We start from the raw sequence: 19,788 nt of genomic DNA, 5'->3' as shown, positions 1-19,788 counted from the left end.
AGTTCTGTTTCTCACTATCCTATTAATAATCTCTGTATTTAAAAAAATAATAATTTCTGTATATTTAGGTTAATCACATAATCTCTCTAGTTCTAAACTTGTTCATCTTTAAAATGAGGTTAAACCTTTACATCTTTAAAGCATTTTTTCCAGCTTTAAGAGTCTTTGTAACAATTCCAGCGGGCCAGCCTCTTACCTACCTCTACTCATCTCTACTCCACTGACTCTTATTATTTTCCCTGCTTGTGAGAGTGTGTATACTAATATGCATTAATTTTAGTAAAGTTGCTTTCTTTCTCCTGTGTGTTGTTTCCCTTATCCCAACACAGACAATATGTTATTATAATTTTTATTCTTTTCAGATTTGAAGGCCAGAGCAGTTACCACAGAGAAGACCATTAGAATATACTTTTGAGTAGCTCCATCCCTGTCATCATGGAAAGGCTCAGAAGGGATGTGTCCCAAGAATATTTATTTGAAGAAGCCTGTGAATGTGGGGCCAAAGTAGAAAAGCAAAGGGAAGAGTCTGTAGGCAAAATTTCAAAAAAGTGTCTTGTTCAAAATACTGTTTTTCAGCAAGTGGTAGTTGCCCATGAAGAATTAGCCTTTCAGGAAATTGGGCATAATTTCAGTGAGTTTGAGAGAAGTTTTGGTCTAAGGTCTAAACTTACTCCACAGCATATTACTCATTTAGAAGAAAAACCACTTATATTTGATCCATTTGGGAAAAGTGTCAAATGGAACTTATCTTCAATTAAAAGACAAAGAAATTCTAAAAAGAAAACTTACAATTGTAGTGAATGTGGAAAAAATTTCAGTGACCATTCAAACTTTTTTCGTCATCAGAGAATTCATACTGGTGAGAAACCTTATAAATGTGATGACTGTGGGAAAACATTTAGTCAGAGTTCATCTCTTCCTGAACATCAGGGAACTCATACTGGAGAAAAACCCTATAAATGTAAAGTCTGCGGAAAAGCGTTCAGTGTAAATTCATCTCTTAACACCGGAGAATTCATACTGGGGAGAAACCTTATAAATGTGATGAATGTGGGAAAGCCTTCAGTGACTACTCATCTTCTATTCAACATCAAAGAATTCATAGTGGAGAGAAACCCTATGAATGTATTGTTTGTGGGAAGTCCTTCACTGATACCTCATCTCTTACACAGCATCAGAGAATTCACACTGGAGTGAAACCCTATAAATGTAAGGATTGTGGGAAGGCATTCAGAAGAAGTACACACCTTACCCAGCATCAGAGAACTCATACTGGGGAAAAGCCTTATAAATGTAATGAATGTGGAAAAGCTTTCACTGCCCACTCAACTTTTACACAACATCAAAGGATTCACACCGGAGAAAAACCCTATACATGCTGTGAATGTGGGAAAGGCTTCCCTGAAAACTCATCCCTTACTAAACATCAGCGAATTCATACTGGAGAGAAACCCTATGAATGTAATGAATGTGGTAAATCTTTTAGCCAGAGCACTCACCTTATTCAGCATCAGAGAATTCATACTGGAGAGAAGCCCTTTAAATGTAATAAATGTGGAAAAGCATTTGGTAACAGCTCAGTCCTGATCAGACATCAGCAACTCCACACTTTAGAGTCATACTAATGTTATAATTTTGTGGGCTACTTCATCCTTTCATGACCTACTCTTACTTTTTGATCATAGGTCCCTTACCATGTCACCCACTACTCTGTTTAAAGTTATAATATCTAGGAAGGTTGTACTCCTTGAATAAAGTAAAAATATTACATACTATTTCTAATTTAAGTCCTCACAACAAAGCTGTTGTAAACAGCAGTATCAATAGATTAAGCAACTTCCATGCATCTATCTGGGAGCTGTGTGGTTGATACTGCCATCTCCCTGGGAGTCGTCTCTAAATCCATTTTATAAAACAGCTAAAATGAAAGGCTGTTTTCTGTCACCGTATGCTTTCGAATCAAATTCTCTCAGGTCCCAACTTATCTTTCATTTCAGAGATGCCTCACTATCAAAACAATTATGGGAGTCTTTAATATATTCAGCCATATTTCCCAGATACACTGGCCCAAAATGCCATTGGTTCATCAATCCGAGATGAAATATGAATAACATAATACAGTGTCATGGGACTCATTCCACAGTGGAAATTTGGTTTATGTATCCACCTGTTCTTTCAACCTGATCATCTAAAAGATTGGACCACCGAGAAAGTTCATTGGTCTTTTAAGACTCCAAAGCAAATCTTATGACTGCCTGCATCTTCCAGTCTTCCAGAATATTTTTCATACATGCCTTTCTGTTCAAGGGTGACCTTACCACTCATGTTCAACACTGCCATCATGTATTAGTTAAAGAGATGAAGAAATTTATCATCCATACAAATTTTCAACTCAACATCTACATAGCTGACTTGGATTCTTGTTAGACTGGGTCCAAAGATCAAACCTGGGATCTGGTTTCCCACTTCTATACTCTGTAACTTATAGTGGCTTTTCATCACTGGTAATCAACCTACCCTCTGCCTTGGTACATTCTTGGGGCAGAATTCAAGGTAGAAATGGCATTAAAAACTATTGTTCCTCAGCATGAGCAGAGAAAGCCCAAGTGGAACTGGAAATTTAGCTAACTTCAGAATACTGTTAGGCCTTTAGACTCACTGTTAGGGCAGTTGCTACATAAATAGTTGTGCTGACCTATTTTGTACTTCGGGGACCTGTTTTGCATGACTTGATTTCTATCCTCATTTGGTCTTTACCACTTCTACTTCAGTCTTACTTTCTGGTCACTTTGTGTCTGGTTCCTCCTATTGATTTTCCATTCTTAATTAATGGAAATTTCACTGGTATCTGGTCTTAATCTTAGCTGTGTTCCCACCAGATATTGCTATTAGATTTCTAGCTATTCTCTGGTCTCTAGCTGCTTATTAATATTTTCAACACCATTCCTTCTTAGTGTTTTTTATTGCCCTAGTTAGCCCTTGTTTATGATTCCCAGCACTATACCTCTATTATAGTACTTGTTACATTGTGTTAGAATTAGATGCCTGTCTTAGTAGACTGTAAGTCCCTTTGAAGGGCAGGGATATTGTTTAAGTCATCTTTGTATCTGGGCTCCAGCAGACTGAATGACCCAGAGTTGCTGCTCAGTAAAACCTTTCTGAATATATGATATACATTCCTAGTCACCATTTCCACAGTCCAACTGAACACATTATTTTTTTTAGTTTTTTTCCCTTTAAATTTTTTTATTGCTGTGTTAATCACCATACATTACATCATTAGTTTTTGATGTAGTGTTCCATGATTCATTGTTTGTGCATAACATCCAGTGCTGCACGCAGAACGTGCCCTCTTTAATACCCATCACCCGGCTAACCCATCCCCCACCCCCCTCCCCTCTAGAACCCTCAGTTTGTTTTTCAGAGTCCATCATCTTTCATGGTTCGTCTCCCCCTCTGATTTCCCCCCCTTCATTCTTCCCCTCCTGCTATCTTCTTTTTTTTTTTTCTTAACATATATTGCATTGTTTGTTTGAGAGGTACAGATCTGTGATTCAACACTCTTGCACAATTCACAGTGCTCACCATAGCACATACCCTCCCCAATGTCTATCACCCAGCCACCCCATCCCTCCCACCCCACCCCCACTCCAGCAACCCTTTGTTTCCTGAGATTAAGAATTCCTCATATCAGTGAGGTCATATGATACATGTCTTTCTCTGATTGACTTATTTCACTCAGCATAATGCCCTCCAGTTCCATCCACATTGTTGCAAATGGCAAGATCTCATTCCTTTTGATGGCTGCATAATATTCCATTGTATATATATACCACATCTTCTTTATCCATTCATCTGTTGATGGGCATCTTGGCTCTTTCCACGGTTTGGCTGTTGTAGACATTGCTGCTATAAACATCGGGGTGCATGTACCCCTTCAGATCCCTACATTTGTATCTTTGGGGTAAATACCCAGTAGTGCAATTGCTGGGTCATATGGTAGCTCTATTTTTTCAACTTTTTGAGGAACCTCCATACTGTTTTCCAGAGTGGTTGTACCAGCTTGCATTCCCACCAACAGTCTGGGAGGGTTCCCCTTTATCTGCATCCCCGCCAACATCTGTCATTTCCTGACTCGTTGAACACATTTTTACTGGAAAGTCTTTGATGTTGTGGAAGCTCCTTGGCCTAGATATGTCTGTGCATGTCTTGGCTATCTGTGTGTACTTTGCATGGTATGTATATGAGATATGTTAGTGTGAAATAATATAATACAGTGGTTTAGAGCTTGAGGTCTGAAGTCAAAATGGCAAGGTCTGAGGCTCATCTCTGGCATTTACAGGTGGCTCTTGTTACTTCTTTACACTTTGTTTTCCTGATTTATGTAATTGGGATAACTGTATACCTCATAGGGTTGTATTACATGAGGTAGTGCATTTAAAGAACTCAGTACAGTGCCTATTACACAGGAATTGTTTATTAGCTTGTCTTGTTTGGACCTTGTATACCTTCTTGGTGACTGATCTGTCTCCTAGTCTAGATTCAGAATATCAACTCATCTCTCTCTTTTCCATTCTCAATATTCTGCCTTCTCTCTATTTTATATTGTCATTACTAATTGTTTAACTTTGGCATGAATCCATAAAAATTTCCTTTGAACTCATTGCCCCTTCTAGACACCAATTTCATTCCTATCTGCTGCTTAAATTCTTAAATGAGTGATCTGCAGTTCCGGATGTAACTTATCTTGTTTTCTGGGTGTTAGCTTTAGCTTCAGGACTACTTTTCAAGTTTTATCTCCAAAACGCTGCCTTTTAAGGAGATGGGCTATGGTATTCTTTCTGCATCCTCTACAATGTCCAGCATAGTACTTAATGCAAATAGATTGTGAGTAAATAGTTGGTTGCTATTTAATGAGCATAAGAACCCACATCAGTCTGACAAGAGAATATAGTGGTTATTGGTATTTTAGAGGATGTTTAGTCTAAAAAACCATTTGTTGCAAGATCACTAGGATGTCTTACAGTGTGAGTCCCTGGAGTGAGTGGAACCAGAACCCTAACACATAGAGATACCCTCTTCCTCTCTCACCTCTGCCCTCTCTGTGTAATGATTTCATTTATTTGTTTTTATTCTTGCTGCAGACTTAAGTTCCATGTGACAGGAAGCCTGGCTGCCAATAGTTCTTAAGGTTTATATCATCCAGTTTTAATCATCAAAAGGTACTGATTGTTCCTGATTTTCTGCCTTTCTGCTTGATGTATCAGTTGATTGTCAGTACAAAGGAATGTTGATGTTTCCAACTGTAATCATTGATTTGCATATTTCTCCTTTCAGTTCTGTGAGTTTCTGTCTCATACATTTTGACAGTTTTGTTACACGCATACACATTTAGATTGTTATGCCTTCTTGGAAGGCTGGCCTTCTTATTATTTAGTGCCCCTTATCTCTTAATGTCTTCATTGTTCTGAATATCTGCTTTGTCTGAAATTAATAGATCTATGTCAGCTAATTTTTTGATCAGTGTTAGCATGGTAGATCTTTCTCCATCCCTTTAGTTATAGCTATGATTTGTTATGTTTAAAGTGGGTTCCTTGTAGATCACAATGTTGGATCAAGTTCCTTTATCCACTTTCACAATCTTTTAATTGGTGTATTTAAAGATATTATTGATCTAATCAGATTAATATGTATCATATTTGTTACTGATGTCCATTCTTTGCCGTTCTGTGATTCCATCTTTTTTTTTTTGCCTTCTCTAGTTTTTTTTTTTTTAAGATTTTATGTATTTGAGAGAAAGAGAAAGCGAGAGAGAGCACAAGCAGGGGATGGGGAGAGGGAGAAGCAGGCTCCCCACTGACCAGGAAGCCCGACGTGGCGCTCGATCCCAGGACCCTGAGATCATGACCTGAGCCAAAGGCGGATGCTTAACCAACTGAGCCACCCAGGTGTCCCTGCCTTCTCTAGTTTCAATTGGGCGTTTAAGGAGTCCATTTTATCTCTCCCTTTAAATGTCTTATTTTTTTAAACGTTTATTTATTTTAGAAAGAGAGAAAGGGCGCCTGGGTGGCTCAGTTGGTTAAGTGGCTGCCTTTGGCTCGGGTCATGATCCTGGAGTCCCCGGGATCGAGTCCCATATCGGGCTTCCTGCTCAGCGGGGAGTCTGCTTCTCCCTCTGACCCTCTTCCCTCAAATAAATAAAAATAAAATCTTTAAAAAAAAAAAAGAAAGAAAGAGAGAGAGGGAGTGCGAGCCGGGGGTGGGGGGTGGGGGGAGGGAGAGAGAGAATCTTGAGCAGACTCCACGCTGAGCATGGAGCCTGACATGGGGCTCGAACCCAGGACCCAAGATTATGACTTGAGCTGAAATCAAGAGTCAGCTGCCCAACCAAATGAGCCACCCAGGCGCCCCTTTCCCTTTAAATGTCTTGTAAAAAATATTTTGGTGGTTGCCTTAGAACTTGCAATATACATTTTAAACTAAGCCTACCTTTAAATAAAATGATGACTACATGACACCTAGTGCAGGTACCTTATATCAGAGTATTCCATCCTTTGTGGCATTGCTGTCCTGCATTATACAGATGCTGTAATCACCTAGTTTATTGCTATTACTAGTGCTATAAATAAGCAGTTTGAGATTAACACTAAGAAATAAAAGGTTATTTACCTTCATTTAATTTCTGCACTGATGTTCTTCATTTCTTTATGTAGATTTAAGTTTCTGAGGTAAATAAATTTTCTTCTGCCTGAGAACCCCTTTTAATATTTTTTAGGACAGGTCTGCTGGCAACTAATGATATCAGTTTTTGTCTGAGGCAATGTTTCTTGATGACTTTTGAAGGATAATTTCACTGTATATGGTTTTCCTTTCAACACATTAAATATTTCATTCCACTATCTTCTCGCTCACTTGCATGGTTTCTGATGAGAAGTCCACTGTAATTCTTGTCTTTATTCCTCCATAGGTGTGTTGTATTTCTCTGGCTTCTTTCAAGATTTTCTCTTTGTCTTTTTTTATTATTATTACCCCTATATACCTAGGATTAATTGGTGTGTTTGGTGTTTGTCCTCATTCTCTGAGTTTCCTGGACATATGATTTGGTGTTTGTTGTTCATTTTGGAAAGTTCTTAGCTATTATTACTTCAAATATTTATTCTGCTCAGTTTTCTCTTTCTCTTACTATTCCAAGTCCGTGTTTATTTAATCTTTCATATTGGTCCACAGTTTTTGGATGTTCTGGGTTTCTTTTTTTTAATTTCTCATTGTATTTCAGCTTGGAAAACTCTGTTGACATATTTTCCAACTGTATTGATTCTTTCCTTGGCCAAGTTGAGTATCTCGATGAGCCCGTTGCAAGATGTCTTCATTTCTGTTAGTGTATTTTTTCATTTCTAGCACATCTTTTTGATAATTTTCAGAGGTTGCATGACTCTATTTACATTACCCATCTTTTCTTGCACATTATCTAATTTTTCCAGGGGCGCTCTTAACATATTAATCTTACTTATTTTAAATTTCCTTTCTGATAATGCCAATATCTGCTTTATATCGGAGTCTGCTTCTTTATAGTGCCTTGTCCCTTCACAGTTTGTTTTTACCTTTTGGCATGTCTGTGGTGTCCTTATTTTTGTCCCTTGTTGTCTCTTGGTTTTTCTAGAATGTGTGTCCTAGAGCTATCTTATTTGCAATCCACTGTTAGTATATTGGAGCCCTGTTGGTGTGGTGGAAATCTACTGAGGAGGTTGAGGCTGAGGGTAAGGGTTAGGGTTAGGGTTTAGGATTGGGGTCAGGGTCAAGTTCGGGGTTGGGGCCGGGGCCAGGGTTAGGGTTAGGTTTATGGTTAGGGTTAGGGAATTCAGACTGTCTTCCAAGAAGAGAAATCTGGTGTTATTGATTGCTGTAGCAGCTGGGGACCCCAGTCGAAATATGGTGTGACTTTGTAAGTCTAAAGTTGTTGCCTGAGAAAAAAATTTCTGGGGTGCATACCTCTACCCAAGAGGTTCTACAGGAGGTTTGAGACTAGCCCTGGTTCCACATACCTGTAGGGTGCTGGTTAGCTGAAGAAGTCTGTAGTGTGCATGTGTAAGAGATATAGGGACCTGGAACAGGGCAGCTGTAGGGAGAGGCCTTGTTCCAGGAACAGGCTATTTGGGACACCTGCTGTCTGCCTAAATCTAAGACTTGTCCCACTCAAATAGTACATATTCCGCCTGAAGGAAGAGCCAGAGGAAACTGCAATTCCTTGCCATTTTGGGGCTCCTTAGACTTGCTGGGTAATCCTCCAATAAAACAGCTGGGAGTACTGATTGCTGTGCAAATCAGCATCCCCATTGCGCAATCAGTCCAAATGTGGAAATCTGCCACCATGGAACGATTTTCAGGGGTGTGCCCCCTCCTTTCAGAAAGTCATGCACTTTGTTGTTGATAGTCCAAACTACACTGGCTTGTAGGGCCCTGGACACACAAGACTGGTTGATCACTGCATACTGCACACACATGTCCTACACGGTTTGATTTAGCCAGGGTTAGGGTTAATCTGTACAACAAAAACTTCAGGAGAACCCTGGTCTCAGGAGCAGGCTGTTGGGAGTATGTGGAGTCTACGTATTTCCAAGCCTGAACCAACACAAATGTACCTATTCCCTTTGAAGGCTGAGCTGGAGGACAGTGTACCTCCTTGCCAGGGTGCAGCTGGATTGACTGGCCTTACCTTCCTAAGAGACATCTGGGAGCCTTGGGTGCTGAGAAGCCGGGAATTTAAGCAGGCAGCCAGTCCAAATTGGGACTGATTTTCATGAGCTTAAAGCTGCTGCCACAGAAATATTTGCAGGGTTTTGATCCCAATGGTCAGGTGAGTAGGCAGATGGTTTTGGACCTGCTGGCACTTCCACAGGCCTGGAGGGCCCCAGCTGCCCAAGGCAGGCTGATGAAGTGCATACTGCATATATACAAACTATAGAGGTCCAGGTAGCAACCTGGAACAGGGGAAGTATCTTGAAAAGCTGGGTCTCGGAAGTGGGCTGTTGGGGGTACAAGACACCTGCCTATTCTAAGTCCTGCCCTACAAAAAAATGTATATTCTCTCTAAAGATACAGCTGGTGGAGGTTGGACTGCCTTGTCAGGACTCAGCCTGTTGGGCTACAGGGGTATCCCTCACTAAGACACCTGGGAGCTTTAATTACTGGTTAAGACCTGGACCAGGACTTAGCTTGGACCTCAGAAAGATTTTTGGGTGGTGATCTCCCCCTGGCCGGAGGCTATGCAGATAGTTTGGAACCAACCAAAGCTCCACAGGCTTGGAGGACACCCACTGCACCACCACTCCCCTGGTTCAAGGCAAATGTCTGGAGAGGCTGGTTCACAGGAATGGGTTACCGGGGTACATGACATCTGGCTATTTCCAGCACTAATGTACATAAATATGTATAAACCCATTGAAGATGGAGCTGGAGGAAACTGAACCCTTGCAAGGACTAATTCCAGCATGCTGATCATGGTACCTTCAATAAGACACCTGGGAGCCTTCATTGCTGCAGAAGCTCAGGACTTCAGCAAAGAGTAAGCAGACGTGGGGACTGATTGTCACCCATTTCATGGCTGCAGCAAAGGGAATTCCAGGGATGGGCATGATAGAAGCTTGAGAAATGCAGCTATATTGGGGCTAGGGTTAGGGTTAGGTTTAGTGGTTAGGGTTAGAGGTTAGAATTGGGGGTTAAGGTTAAGGTGAGGGTGAGGGATTAGAGTAAGGGTGAGGGTTAGGTGTGAGGGTGAGATTTAGGGGTTAGCGGTTACAGGCTAGGATGAAGGTTAGGGTTAGGGGTAGTTAGGGGTAGGCTTAAGCTTAGGGTTGGGAACCAGGAGCATGAAGTGTTCAATCTTCCCGAAGTGTGGAGACCTCCCTGGAGGTATGAATTGAGGTCAAGGGTTAGGGTGAGGATCAGATTTAGAGATTTGTGTTCTAGGGTTGGGGCTGAATGTGTCAGTTGGCTTCAGTTTTCATTCAGTATCCTTTGCACTAGCTTCATTCTGGTATTTCAAATGGTATGATGTCCTTTTTGTCTCTGAGCCATGACTAGGGTTAGGGTTAGGCTCCAGGAGATGGGAGGGTCCTATCTACCAGCAGTGTGGTGGTCGCCCAGGGGGCCTGAGTTGAGGACGAGTGTTAGGGTGAGGATTAAGCTTAGAGTTAGCGTTCAGGAGGGTGCTGAATGTGTGGGTTTGCTTAGGTTTTCATTCAGAATCATCCTGCTGTAGCCCCATCCGGTCTTCCATCGGTACAATTTCTTCTGTGCTGCTGGCTGATTTTTCTGGTGTTGTTCAGGTGTTAAATCCCTTGTTTCTCAGACCAGGGTTTGGGCCTGGGTTATACCAGAGCCATGACTAGGGTTTGGGTTAGGCCCCAGGAGTTGGAGGCCCCTATCTGCTGGCAACGTGGAGACCTTCCCAGAGGGCTGAGTTGAGGATGAAGGTTAGGGTGAGGGTCAAGTTTAGGGATTTTGTTGAGGGTGGGGCTGAATGTGTGGGTTGGCTTAGGTTTTCATTCAGAATCCTTCTACAGTAGTTCCATTCCTGTCTTCAAAATGGCACAAGCTCCTTCTGTGTGCTTGGCTGAGTGCTCTGGTGTTGGTCAGGTGTCCCCAGGTGTTTTTCGGAACTAGGCTTTGGGCCTGTGTAGTGCCAGAGCCATGACTAGGGTTACGGTTAGGGCCCAGGAACCTGTAGGGTCCTATCTGCTAGCAGTGTGGAGACCTCCCCAGAGGGCTGATTTGATGGGGAGGGATAGGGTGAGGGTCAGTCTTAAGGTTTGTATTCAGGGGGGCACTGAATGTGTGGGTTAGGGTCCCTGTGCCAAGGACTGAGAGTGTAAGGACCCAGGGTCCAGGGGTGGGGGACTTTAGGGCCTGAGGCTGGGGGGCAGGGACCCCGGGGGTGAGGCCTGGGGGCCAGGGTCAGAAGGGCTGGGAGGTGGAGAATCCGGGGGTGGAGGGGCCAGGATGGTGGGATGGGTATGGTTGTCCTGGGGCAGAAGGGCGCAGGGGCTGGGGACATGAGGGGACCTTGGCTTAGTTTGGCAGGTGTGCAGAGTCATGGCCCCTCTGTGCTCCTAGAACCAGGCGGCCCGAGTCATAATGGGCAAAGGGGACAAGCCAGTGACGTACAAGGGGGTGCAAGCACCTCACTACATCGCCCACTGCAAAGGCTGGCAGTTGTTGCACACAGGCGAGGGGCTGTGGTGCTGGGGGCCCCGGGGATGAAGTTCTCAGTCATGGCTATCACACAAACACCAGATAAACACGTGCGAGAGGCTTGATTCAACTCCTCTTCATTCAGAGGTTTTCATTCTCAGGTTTCATACTCGTGAATCATGGGATGTGGGCAGAGCAGGCACCCCGCACACACCTTCCCTGCTGGGGGTGCTGCCTTCTTGTTTCTGCTCATGCTCTAAGCAAGTGTTCTTTTCGAGATCCATTAGTGCCCCATGTTTACAGTTTTGTGCTTTTTGTCGGTGACTTCGCTGCCTTAAAATAGCCCTAATGATGAAGTGTGAAGCACAAGAAGGGTGTGATGTACATTGGGGAGAAAATATGCATGTTAGGTAAGCTTTCTTCATGCACGAGTTACGATGCTGTTAGCAGAGAGTTCAGTGTTAATCGGTCGTGTGTATTAAACAAGGGGTCTTTAAGCAGAAACACACATGAAACAAGGTTATATATTGATGTGTCTTAACCAAGGGCACGCAGAAACCAAACCCCTTATATCCCCTAGGAGCAAGGGTTCAGTGTTCCCTAACTCATTGCTCATGGTGACTTTATAGAACAAAACTACTGGGAACTAAGGAGAATCAGCTGTGTTTTGTTCAGTATGAGGCTTCTCAACTTGGGTGTTTTGAGATCCATCTGTCTAGAGAACTTAAAATACAGATTCCTGTCCCCCACCCTTTTCAGGTCCTGGTTCTAAGGTCTGGGGCTGGGTGTGGAGACTCTTCAGGCATACTGTACGAGGTGTAGGAGTTTCAGGATCTGGGGCTGGGTGTGGAGGTCTGGGCTGGGTGTGGAGACTCTTCAGGCATACTGTACGAGGTGTAGGAGTTTCAGGATCTACACTGAGAATCCACTGGTTGAGGCCACGGCCCTGGATGGTGAGAGAGCTCATGTCCCCAGTCTCAGAAGTAGCTGCTGGCCTCATCTCTCTGGGCCAAGGGATGGCCAGTGCTTCTGTAAACGTCCAGAAAGAGTGGGGAAGGCTAGACAGGAGAGGGTCATCTGAGTTTTGTGCCCTGCGAAGGCCGCAGTCCTCCCTTTTGTAAAACCAGGATAACCAATAATTCCTACTTCACAGGATTTGTTTGTGAACGTCATGAAATAATGTAATTTGAACTTTAAAGTGTTATTCCTTTTATTCCACTTGTAGAAGAAGAAAGAAGAAGCCAGGGTGGGGGTGGGAGTGGAATTGAGTGCCCAGACTTTTGGATGTTACTTCTGGAGTTTCTCCTGAGTCTTCGAGGTGCCCTTCTCCTTTCAGGTAACCTGGATGGGGAGAACCATGCTGCAGAGCGAACAGTGGAGGATGTTTTCCTCCGAAAGTTCATGCTGGGCCCCTTCCCAGGGTGTCTGGTCGACCAGCTGATCCTAAAGCGCTGGGCTAACCAGTTGGAGATCTGTGTCCTGGTCTTGAGGCAGCTGCCCGCACACAAGTTCTACTTCCTGGTGGGCTACAGTGAGACTCTGCTGTCCCACTTTTACAAATGTCCCGTCCGTCTGCACCTCCAGACTGTGCCCTCCAAGGTCGTGTATCAGTACATCTAAGGCAGTCCCCTTTTCTGCATCAGGCTGTAGCCTACGAAGGACAGAACCGTGTGGGAAAGGAGTGAAGTAGAAATGGGGAACTACGTCCCCTCACTGTCTCGAGGATTCCTTTTCAAAGCTGCTGTTGAATAAATAGACCTTCTGTGTTGTCTTGCCTCTTGGTTTGTCTTTCCTCCTTAGAGAAAAGAACTAGAGTAGGGTTTCTTCGAAGATGCTCCCTCCAAGGCTCCCCAAAAGGCTGCCAGTTGTTTGAGGTTTGGGTGATAGCCATAGTGCAATGAGTCTCTTGTCACTTTACCAGGAACTTTACCTGGAGTTCTTTGTTGTCTCTCAAAGTGGAAAAATCCATTTTTGGTCATTATAAAGTAATCAACATTAATTTTTTAAAATTTGAAACAATATGGACATGTGTCAAGTCAACCATGAAATTTCCTTGTAATTCTTCCACAGAGAGAACTACTGTGAACGGTTTATTTCCAGATGTACTTTTTCCCCTCCAGAAATACCTTAAGGGATACTCATTGCTTATTAAACAAGCTTTAAATTGAGCACCTACTCTGTGCCACAGATTCTTCTGAGTGCTTGGAATTCATCAATATACAAAACATTCTCTTCCAAGATCCCTGCCTTCGTGACACTTGAATCCCCGTGGAGGTGGACAGGGAGGATTACGCAGCCCTGAGGACTCCAAGCAGGTGAGGGAGGTAGACCGTACAGGGGAGCATTTCAGGAAGTGGCATCTGCAAAAGCTGCACACGGTGCTGGGCTGTGGGGCAGAGATTGCTGACCAACTTCACTCTGACACTGATCTTGACCCTCACCTTGGCCATGATCCTGGTACACTTAACCCTGAACCTCAACCTCACACATCCTAATCTCAACCCTGACCTTGACTTTTTCCTTCATCTATAAAACCTTGCTCATTCAATGTTTACAGATCATTTTATAGATAAGTACAAGTGTGACTTTGTTGAATTTTTAAAATAAACAAACTAATTCTTTTAAACTGTTAAAAGTATAATATATTTTAAAAATTCTCGGAGTTACTCTTAAGGCGAGCAGAGGAAGACCCACGGGCCTGGAAAAAGGCTGTTATTATTGAATATGTTCAGATCTACTTAGGAAACAAGTATGATTTATATTCCACTTATTTTCAGAAAGAATTTGTGTCAACTAACAGTATTGAACCCACACAAAATAGTGCAGTTTGGAGGAAAACAAAGTGATAATCAACAGCCTCAGGGAGCAGAGAAAGAGCCACACCCAGGAGCAAAGAAGACAGACCACGGAGGCTAGGCTCAGGCTGATTTGCATTCCGTAGATCCTCTGGAGCTAGAATGCCCCCAGTGCCCCTGGGGGTCGCGGGTCAGGCAGAGCGCATACCCTGATGCTGCACTGTTGTAACCAGTGACAAGTCTCCTGGTCACTTCCTCCATGAGACAGCCCCCACCCGCTGACTACTCCAGCCTGCTTCTTGCAACTCCCATTCCCCTTTTTGAGCCTCGTTTGCGCTAATGTTTACTCACTGTTGCCCCCGTGTGGCCACTCTTCAGATAGCACACGGCGGAATGTGTTTCAACCTACCAAATTCAAGGGAGAATAAGATAGAATAAGGTTGGCCCTTGGATCCCCTAGCTCCTAATAACCATCAAATAATTTATGAGCCATATTCTAAATCAGAGTATATCTTAACTTGATATTAGGGTTAGGGTCAGGGTCAAGTTGAATACATTAATTATGTACAGCTTTTTGTATGTCAGTCATAACGCCATGAAGTGTTTTTAAAACATAAAATGGGAGAGAATATAGTCACTCAAAGCAGTGAGCACCTTTCCTGTCACAGTAAATATGTAACTAAACATAATTATTGTTTAACCTTAGCTGAGGACCGGGAGCTGGTCCTACAGGTACTTGGCAGGTAGCATCTGTGGCCAACTGCCCATCTCCCCCGACACCCACACCCAGCTCAGCACAACCTCTGCTATGCTCAAGGGCAGCCCAGAGAGACCAGGTCCAGGTGTGGCTCCCTCCTGTCAGGCATGGCTTCCTTCCGACAGGTAGAGAAGGTGGCCAACTCAGACACATGACATCTTCTGTTGGTTACTTGCTATCTGCCTCCCCTTTGTGTCACCCTGGTCCTTAACCTTTAGCTCCTGTGAGAACCTGGGTTTGCAGATTTCTGTTGACATTTCAAAGTGTGCAGATCTGTGTTGACTTTGTTCCCTGTCCTTGGGTCGGATACAAAGGCAAGAAAAGTCACCATACGATGAAAGTAACAAAAATAAGTATCAAGTGTGCTCTGCGCCCAGTACCTCAGACTTGAAAGAAATGGCAAAGCACATACTTCATGTTATACACAACCAGCTTTAGGGACTCATATAAGCATGTAAAATGAAATTGTACCTGAAGAAATCTCATTACTTGAACTTTTGCCTTCAGCGACACCTCCCCCTCCCCCCATCATTTCCTGTCTGGCCAATGCCCTGTCACACTGACACATGTAGCCACAGAAGGACACAACTGTGACATCCTCCTGGAGCATTCCCCATCCCCCTGCCCCTGCTCTGGCCAACCCTGCACACCCCCAGTCCTCCCGAGCGTCCCCTGTAGTGACATAGCCGTGATCATCGTCCTGGAGCATTCCCAGCCCCCTGTCCCCTGCTCTGGTCAGCTCTGCACACCCCCAGTCCTCCTGAGCGTCCCCTGTAGTGGCACTTGTCACAATATGCTGTCATATGTTGTCTCTCAGCCTTTCCTTTCTGCTATGAATAGATCTCCTTCACAGCTGCCTGGCTGGTTGATAGGTGGATGAATGGTTTTGGGATCTTTTGTCTTGGAACAGCAGACCTCCTTCAAAACCCTGATGGGCAGGGTGAGTCTCTGTCCCTCTGTGTGCCCCCAGCCATAGTGGAGCATAGTGCCCAGGACAAGGGTTTTGAGAGTCCTCCCAGACGAAGTTGGTTCTATGAAGGTGGATTCCTTCTGATATCATTATGTAACCACATAACGTGGCCGTCACTGTGAGACAGAAAGCGTGCCACTGCATTGTGTTCTACTTGCATACTGTGGCTAACAGAGTCAACACACGCTCACACTCACTCACACGTTCACACTTACACCTCTGTTTCTGAGCATCACTACCATGTAAACTACAGTGAAGTCCCACTGGGCAGCAGACATGTAGTTGTGCCATTAAAGGTATAAATAGAGGATGATGGATACGGAGTTCTGGCTAAGATGATGGAAGTCCCTGACTACGGGGGTAAAGAAATTAGTTTTTACCCAGAAGGCGCTACGTTCTAGTCAAAGGAGTGACACGATAATATTACCTTTTAGAACAGGGATCGGCACAGAGTTTTATATAAAGTCTTCTGTAAAGATTTTCTGTTAGGCATTGCAATCCATGTGGTCTCTCTGACGATGACTCCACTCTTGCATTGTGGCTAGAAAGCAGCCACAGACTGTCCATAACTAAGGTTCCAGCCACACTTTATTTACAGAATACAGGGGGAGGTCACATTTGGCCCATGGATGGTAGTTTTCCCACACCCCAGATTTGCAACCTGATGGACGGTGGGGGAGAGGGCTCTTATTTTCAAATGGCAGCGTGGGCATACACTGGGATCAAACCTGCTTGATCCCGGCCCCTAAACTTGAAAGGAAAGATGATAGCGAGACTGACCAACAATTAAGGCCTCAGGAACTCCCCTGCATTTATCTGAATGCCTCGAGCTTCCCATGAGATGTTTGTCTGTGGTTGAAGTACATGTAGGTATTGTTTTGCTGAATATGTCCCCATTGACTGGTGGATATATCTCGCGGGTTATATACCACACAGACGGTCATCTTGTTCTGGCCAAGATTGTGAGCACATTTATGGTTCTTGTGAGTCAGTGGAGAATCTAACACGTGTGGGCTTCAGGACGAGTTTGATTCAGTCCCCAGCAATGTTATCGAGCCCCTGGCTTCCTGGGCCCTCTGTGGCGCTGGCACGGGCCTGGCCTAGGCCACTTCTGCAGTCGTGATGGAAAAGCCCCTGGCCTGGGTGGTCCACCCCATGCTTTCCTCTGCAGGCCAAGACCCGGGAGGTTCCTGCCACCTCACTGGCTGGGACCAGGTCACGTGCCCATGGATGAGCCAATCCCTGGGGCCAGGGAGTGGGGCCGTGGAGATTGGTACAGGTTTAGTTTCTCTGTTGTAATGACTTTTCTAACCGCTATGGTAGCAGCGTCTTCTGTGACGCATCTATTGATAAAATGAGTATTGATTTCTGGTAGTGAGTGGGTCCAAGGTGCTGGCTTAGTACCTAGCACCTCAATCCCGGCACCTTGGTACTACTCTACTATTCTGCAGAGACAATGGCTGAGAATGAGCAAAGTTGTTGGAAACTGGTCTGGAATGCACAAGGTAGGGGTGTGTGTGTGGGGGGGGGTATGGGGATTGGGGATAATAGCTCTGGCCAACCTGTATCTACAATTTACCCAGGTTCAAGAAGGTTTGAGGAATCCATGGTGTTTCACCGTCAATAATTTTGCAGATGAAGAACATGCCTTTTGCATGGAGTATGGCAAGACTTGTTCAAAGTATTTTCTAGTTGGTACAGAAGTCGGGGAGAACAGCACCCCCATCTGCTAGGATAGGCGTGAGAGGCTGAGTGCTCTCAAGAAGGTGTCTGGCTTTCGCAGGGCTCACTGTGAGCCTGTGCACAGGACTGACGAGGACAGTTAAAGGTTTTGTTCTAAGGATGGAGTATTGGAAGAATGTGGCACACCTTGCAATCCTGGGGAGAGCACAGATCTGGAGTCCGCTGTGGAGTGACTTCGTGAGAGGGGTGGTGATCTGCAGCATCCGGCTAATGAGATGCCTGTCCTTTATTAAGTTGTGGGTGTGGTTTCTGTGCCTTTGTCCTAACGGCTGGGATTTCCAAGGAGTGGGATTTTTTTTTTATTTATTTATTCATGAGAGACAGAGACAGAGAGAGAGAGAAGCAGAGGGAGAAGCAGGCTCCCCGCTGAGCAGGGAGCCCGATGCGGGACTTGATCCCAGGACCCTGGGATCATGATCTGAGCCGAAGGCAGACGCTTAACCATCTGAGCCACCCAGGCGCCCCAGGAGTGGGATTTTTTTACGTCACTGTAACTGTTGGTCCCCCGGGAGTGGGCAAGTCCTGTTCTGCTGCTGAGAAGTGTGTCTCTAGCAGTTGGAGTGTGTATCACAAGCCTATAGGTAACTGGTGAGGTGGTTACAGTTGTCGGCAGGCTATTGTTATTGATGATTTTTATGGGTGGATTCCATAAGATGAGATGTTAGATCTTATGGCTAGGGACCCTCATTAAGTGCCCGTAAAGAGTGCTTCTTCTGAGTTTAATAGTAGATATATTTTTATTACTTCTAATAGCCCTCCTTGTACTTGGTATTCCAATGAGCAGTGCATTACAAAGTTGTCTGCATTTTATCCATATGTTGATGAAGATTTGAGAATGGAAAATGTCGGCAATGCCTCCACAAATGTACACGGGAACATCCAAATAATAAAATTTTATTTTTGACAACAAAATAGGAAGTATCCTCCTGTGATTCTTAGTGTAAACCAGGGGAGGGGGCCCCCTTTTGGTATTGGTAATGAGTACCATAGTCCTTCCTCGGGAATATTATCAGATTCTATTGGGAACTTGGTCTTTGTTATTGTGGAAGAATCAGGAGTTGACAAATTATTTGTCTCCTGTTTCATTTTCTATGAACATTTCCACAATATTTGGTTTCACACCTCTACCATTGTGAAATCATCCCAAATTTGGCAGCAGCTCACCCTTCTGTGCAAAGGATATGTTTGAATCAAGAAAAAAACAGCTTCTGGGTGACTGGGAGACTCTAGGATCAGAAGGCTGTTGGTAGGCTGTTACTATGGCCCTAAATTCTGAACAAGCTCCTGACACCCAGACTAGATAGATTTCAAATTTAGAAACTTCAGCTAGAAATTTTGTGTCCATGATGACAACTGAAGGATATATGTAATCCCTAAACCTAACTCTAACCCCTAACTTTAACCCTGAAACCCAATGTGACCCTAAACCCCAAAGTGGAGCCCTGAATCCCAAACCTGAAATTGAACCCCATACCCGAACTCTGAACCCAAGCCCTGAATCCAAGCCCTGAACCACGAACCCAAACCCTGAACCAGAACTCTGAGTCCTGAAACCTGAACCTAAACCCCAGCAAGGACCCAAACCCAAATTTTGACCTTGAACTTTATCCCCTAAGCCCTAAGTCTTAAACCCCTAATCATAAGCCCTAAACTCTAACCATTACCCTCACCCTCAACCAAAATCCTCACCCTGATCTTAAACCCAAACCTTGATCTAGAACTCTGACTCAAACTTGAACCTGAACCCAGACACAAAGCCTTAACCACACTTTGTTTATGCATTCACCATTGATGGACATTTGCATGGTTTCTACTTTTTGATTATTGTGAACATTGTTCGGGTTGGGGGCTAGAGTTAGGGTCTTGGGCTGGGGTCAGGGCCAGGCTTGAGGTCAAGTTTAGGTCAGAGTCTTGTTCAGTCAGGGGCAGGGGCAGGTTCAGTGGCACTGTGTGGGTCAGGGACTCTTGTCATTCCATGTTGTTTCCAAGTAATTGTTCCTTGGCTATTTTTGGAGAAGTTGGGGGATATTGGGGTCCATTCAGCTTGAATTTTCAGAATTTAGTGGCTTCAGCTGGACCCCAGGAGCGAGCAGGTGCTTCCACTGAACACTGAGCTCACCTTGTCCTGCACTGCCTCCCCCGCCTGCAGAGGGCGCACCACCCCAGCTCCCGCCCGGAGCCCAGAGCCCGCCTGCGCAGCCGCCGTGACAGGAGCCGGACCTCCCGGGAACCTGAGGTGGAGGCTTCTGGGGGCCGTGGGTCGCGTCCACGCTGACAGGAGCCCGTCCTCCTCAGGACCCGCTGTGGAGGCTTCTAGAGAACGTGGGGCGGCG

General features: G+C 44.6%; 2 protein-coding genes across 2 annotated transcripts in view; both read left to right on the top strand.

The window, feature by feature from the left end:
- LOC112814330 (uncharacterized) overlaps positions 1-2,870 on the top strand; it is a 30,022-nt gene extending 27,152 nt beyond the window's left edge. The window contains 2 exon segments of the mRNA XM_025859827.2: positions 363-1,000; positions 1,003-2,870. Of these exon segments, the coding sequence (XP_025715612.1) occupies positions 436-1,000; positions 1,003-1,625 (1,188 nt within the window). The 5' untranslated portion in view covers positions 363-435 and the 3' untranslated portion in view covers positions 1,626-2,870.
- Positions 2,871-11,133: 8,263 nt separating this feature from the next.
- On the top strand, positions 11,134-12,810 carry LOC112814332 (small ribosomal subunit protein uS3m-like). Its single transcript, XM_073885962.1, has 2 exons — positions 11,134-11,224; positions 12,527-12,810. Exons 1-2 carry the CDS (start codon positions 11,134-11,136, stop codon positions 12,808-12,810), a joined length of 375 nt encoding a protein of 124 aa, XP_073742063.1.
- Positions 12,811-19,788: the final 6,978 nt, after the last annotated feature.

Source organism: Callorhinus ursinus, unplaced genomic scaffold (genome assembly GCF_003265705.2).
Source record: "Callorhinus ursinus isolate GAN/ISIS: 27379988/994484 unplaced genomic scaffold, GSC_fseal_2.0 scaffold68, whole genome shotgun sequence".
NCBI classification, from domain to species: domain Eukaryota; kingdom Metazoa; phylum Chordata; class Mammalia; order Carnivora; family Otariidae; genus Callorhinus; species Callorhinus ursinus.
This window is presented reverse-complemented; position numbering and strand designations above follow the sequence as displayed.